The sequence below is a fragment of the Procambarus clarkii genome, chromosome 28, assembly GCF_040958095.1.
Source record: "Procambarus clarkii isolate CNS0578487 chromosome 28, FALCON_Pclarkii_2.0, whole genome shotgun sequence".
NCBI lineage: Eukaryota > Metazoa > Arthropoda > Malacostraca > Decapoda > Cambaridae > Procambarus > Procambarus clarkii.
The window spans coordinates 805,001-807,823 of NC_091177.1; the positions used below are offsets into that span (position 1 = coordinate 805,001).

At 47.1% G+C, this 2,823-nt stretch overlaps 2 protein-coding genes across 2 annotated transcripts in view; both read right to left on the bottom strand.

Moving 5' to 3' along the window:
* LOC138369323 (another transcription unit protein-like) overlaps positions 1 to 2,001 on the bottom strand; it is a 4,957-nt gene extending 2,956 nt beyond the window's left edge. The window contains exon 1 of the mRNA XM_069332550.1: positions 1,592 to 2,001. Within this exon, the coding sequence (XP_069188651.1) occupies positions 1,592 to 2,001 (410 nt within the window). The remainder of the gene's footprint in view (positions 1 to 1,591) is intronic.
* Positions 2,002 to 2,004: 3 nt separating this feature from the next.
* Positions 2,005 to 2,373, bottom strand: LOC138369324 (collagen, type I, alpha 1a-like). The gene has a single exon (XM_069332553.1). It carries the CDS (start codon positions 2,371 to 2,373, stop codon positions 2,005 to 2,007), a length of 369 nt encoding a protein of 122 aa, XP_069188654.1.
* Positions 2,374 to 2,823: the final 450 nt, after the last annotated feature.

Genomic DNA, 2,823 nt, shown 5'->3' on the forward strand with positions numbered 1-2,823 from the left:
GTGTTCATTGTCGTTACTGTTCTGTCGTGTTCATTGTCGTTACTGTTCTGTTGTGTTCATTGTTGTTACTGTTCTGTTGTGTTCATTGTCGTTCTTGTTCTGTCGTGTTCATTGTCGTTACTGTTCTGTTGTGTTCATTGTTGTTACTGTTCTGTCGTGTTCATTGTCGTTCTTGTTCTGTCGTGTTCATTGTTGTTACTGTTCTGTTGTGTTCATTGTCGTTACTGTTCTGTCGTGTTCATTGTCGTTACTGTTCTGTTGTGTTCATTGTCGTTACTGTTCTGTTGTGTTCATTGTCGTTACTGTTCTGTTGTGTTCATTGTCGTTACTGTTCTGTTGTGTTCATTGTCGTTACTGTTCAGTTGTGTTCATTGTCGTTACTGTTCTGTTGTGTTCATTGTCGTTCTTGTTCTGTCGTGTTCATTGTTGTTACTGTTCTGTTGTGTTCATTGTCGTTACTGTTCTGTCGTGTTCATTATCGTTACTGTTCTGTTGTGTTCATTGTCGTTACTGTTCTGTTGTGTTCATTATCGTTACTATTCTGTCGTGTTCATTGTCGTTCTTGTTCTGTCGTCTTCATTGTCGTTCTTGTTCTGTCGTGTTCATTGTTGTTACTGTTCTGTTGTGTTCATTGTCGTTACTGTTCTGTTGTGTTCATTATCGTTACTGTTCTGTTGTGTTCATTGTCGTTATTGTTCTGTTGTGTTCATTGTCGTTCTTGTTCTGTCGTGTTCATTGTTGTTACTGTTCTGTTGTGTTCATTGTCGTTACTGTTCTGTTGTGTTCATTGTCGTTACTGTTCTGTTGTGTTCATTGTTGTTACTGTTCTGTTGTGTTCATTGTTGTTACTGTTCTGTTATGTTCATTGTTGTTACTGTTCTGTTGTGTTCATTATCGTTACTGTTCTGTCGTGTTCATTGTCGTTACTGTTCTGTTGTGTTCATTATCGTTACTGTTCTGTTGTGTTCATTGTCGTTACTGTTCTGTTGTGTTCATTGTTGTTACTGTTCTTTTGTGTTCATTGTTGTTACTGTTCTGTTGTGTTCATTGTTGTTACTGTTCTGTTGTGTTCATTGTCGTTACTGTTCTGTTGTGTTCATTGTCGTTCTTGTTCTGTTGTGTTCATTGTTGTTACTGTTCTGTTGTGTTCATTGTTGTTACTGTTCTGTTGTGTTCATTGTTGTTACTGTTCTGTTGTGTTCATTGTCGTTACTGTTCTGTTGTGTTCATTGTCGTTACTGTTCTGTTGTGTTCATTGTCATTACTGTTCTGTCGTGTTCATTGTCGTTATTGTTCTGTTGTGTTCATTGTCGTTACTGTTCTGTTGTGTTCATTGTCGTTACTGTTCTGTTGTGTTCATTGTTGTTACTGTTCTGTCGTGTTCATTGTCATTGCTCCTGAAAATGTGGTGAACTTGTTATTGGGGTGAACTTGAAATAAGTAAAATATCAAAAGGCTCGCTGGATAAGATTAATTATATCTTACGACACGGCACTTGTAAGATTAGTTATCACTTAACTACTGTCTACTGTGACTACTGTGGCACTCCCTGGTCTCTTGCCCCTGGCACTCCCTGCATGGTCTCTTGCACCTGGCACTCCCTGGTCTCTTGCCCCTGGCACTCCCTGGTCTCTTGCCCCTGGCACTCTCTGGTCTCTTGCCCCTGGCACTCCCTGGTCTCTTGGCCCTAGCACTCCCTGCATGGTCTCTTGCCCCTGGCACTCCCTGCATGGTCTCTTGCCCCTGGTACTCCCTGCATGGTCTCTTGCACCTGGCACTCCCTGGTCTCTTGGCCCTAGCACTCCCTGCATGGTCTCTTGCCCATGGCACTCCCTGCATGGTCTCTTGCCCCTGGCACTCCCTGGTCTCTTGCCCCTGGCACTCCCTGCATGGTCTCTTGCCCCTGGCACTGGCACTCCCTGGTCTCTTGCCCCTGGCACTCCCTGGTCTCTTGCCCCTGGCACTCCCTGCATGGTCTCTTGCCCCTGGCACTCCCTGCATGGTCTATTGCCCCTGGCACTCCCTGCATGGTCTATTGCCCCTGGCACTTCCTGGTCTCTTGCCCCTGGCACTCCCTGCATGGTCTCTTGCCCCTGGCACTCCCTGGTCTCTTGCCCCTGGCACTCCCTGGTCTCTTGGCCCTAGCACTCCCTGCATGGTCTCTTGCCCCTGGCACTCCCTACATGGTCTCTTGCCCCTGGCACTCCCTGATCTCTTGCCCCTGGCACTCCCTGCATGGTCTCTTGCCCCTGGCACTCCCTGATCTCTTGCCCCTGGCACTCCCTGCATGGTCTCTTGCCCCTGGCACTCCCTGCATGGTCTCTTGCCCCTGGCACTCCCTGCATGGTCTCTTGCCCCTGGCACTCCCTGCATGGTCTCTTGCCCCTGGCACTCCCTGGGGAGTGCCAGTCTCTTGCTCCAGTCATAGCCACCCCCCCCCTCCCGTTATTCACCCCCAAATATGACAGGAATGTGGCTTTTAGCATGGGTGGCAATTTGCTATGGGAGATGGGTGGAAGGTCGTGGGTGGGTCTGGTGGGCTAGGTGACTTACAGAGGTACTGGGCAATGGGAGTGGGCAGGGATGGTAAGCTAGGTGACTTACAGAGGTACTGGGCAATGGGAGTGGGCAGGGATGGTAAGCTAGGTGACCAGCAATCAACAGCCAATTAATGCACAACTATATTCTACCCACTTCAAGACTCCGCTCCAATATAGAAGCATCAAGAAATATGGGCCAATAGGCCCTTTGCAGTTACTTAAATTCTTCCCCTTTAACTTAACCAATATTATACCCATTGTTTCGTGTTCTGTCTTGTGTTGA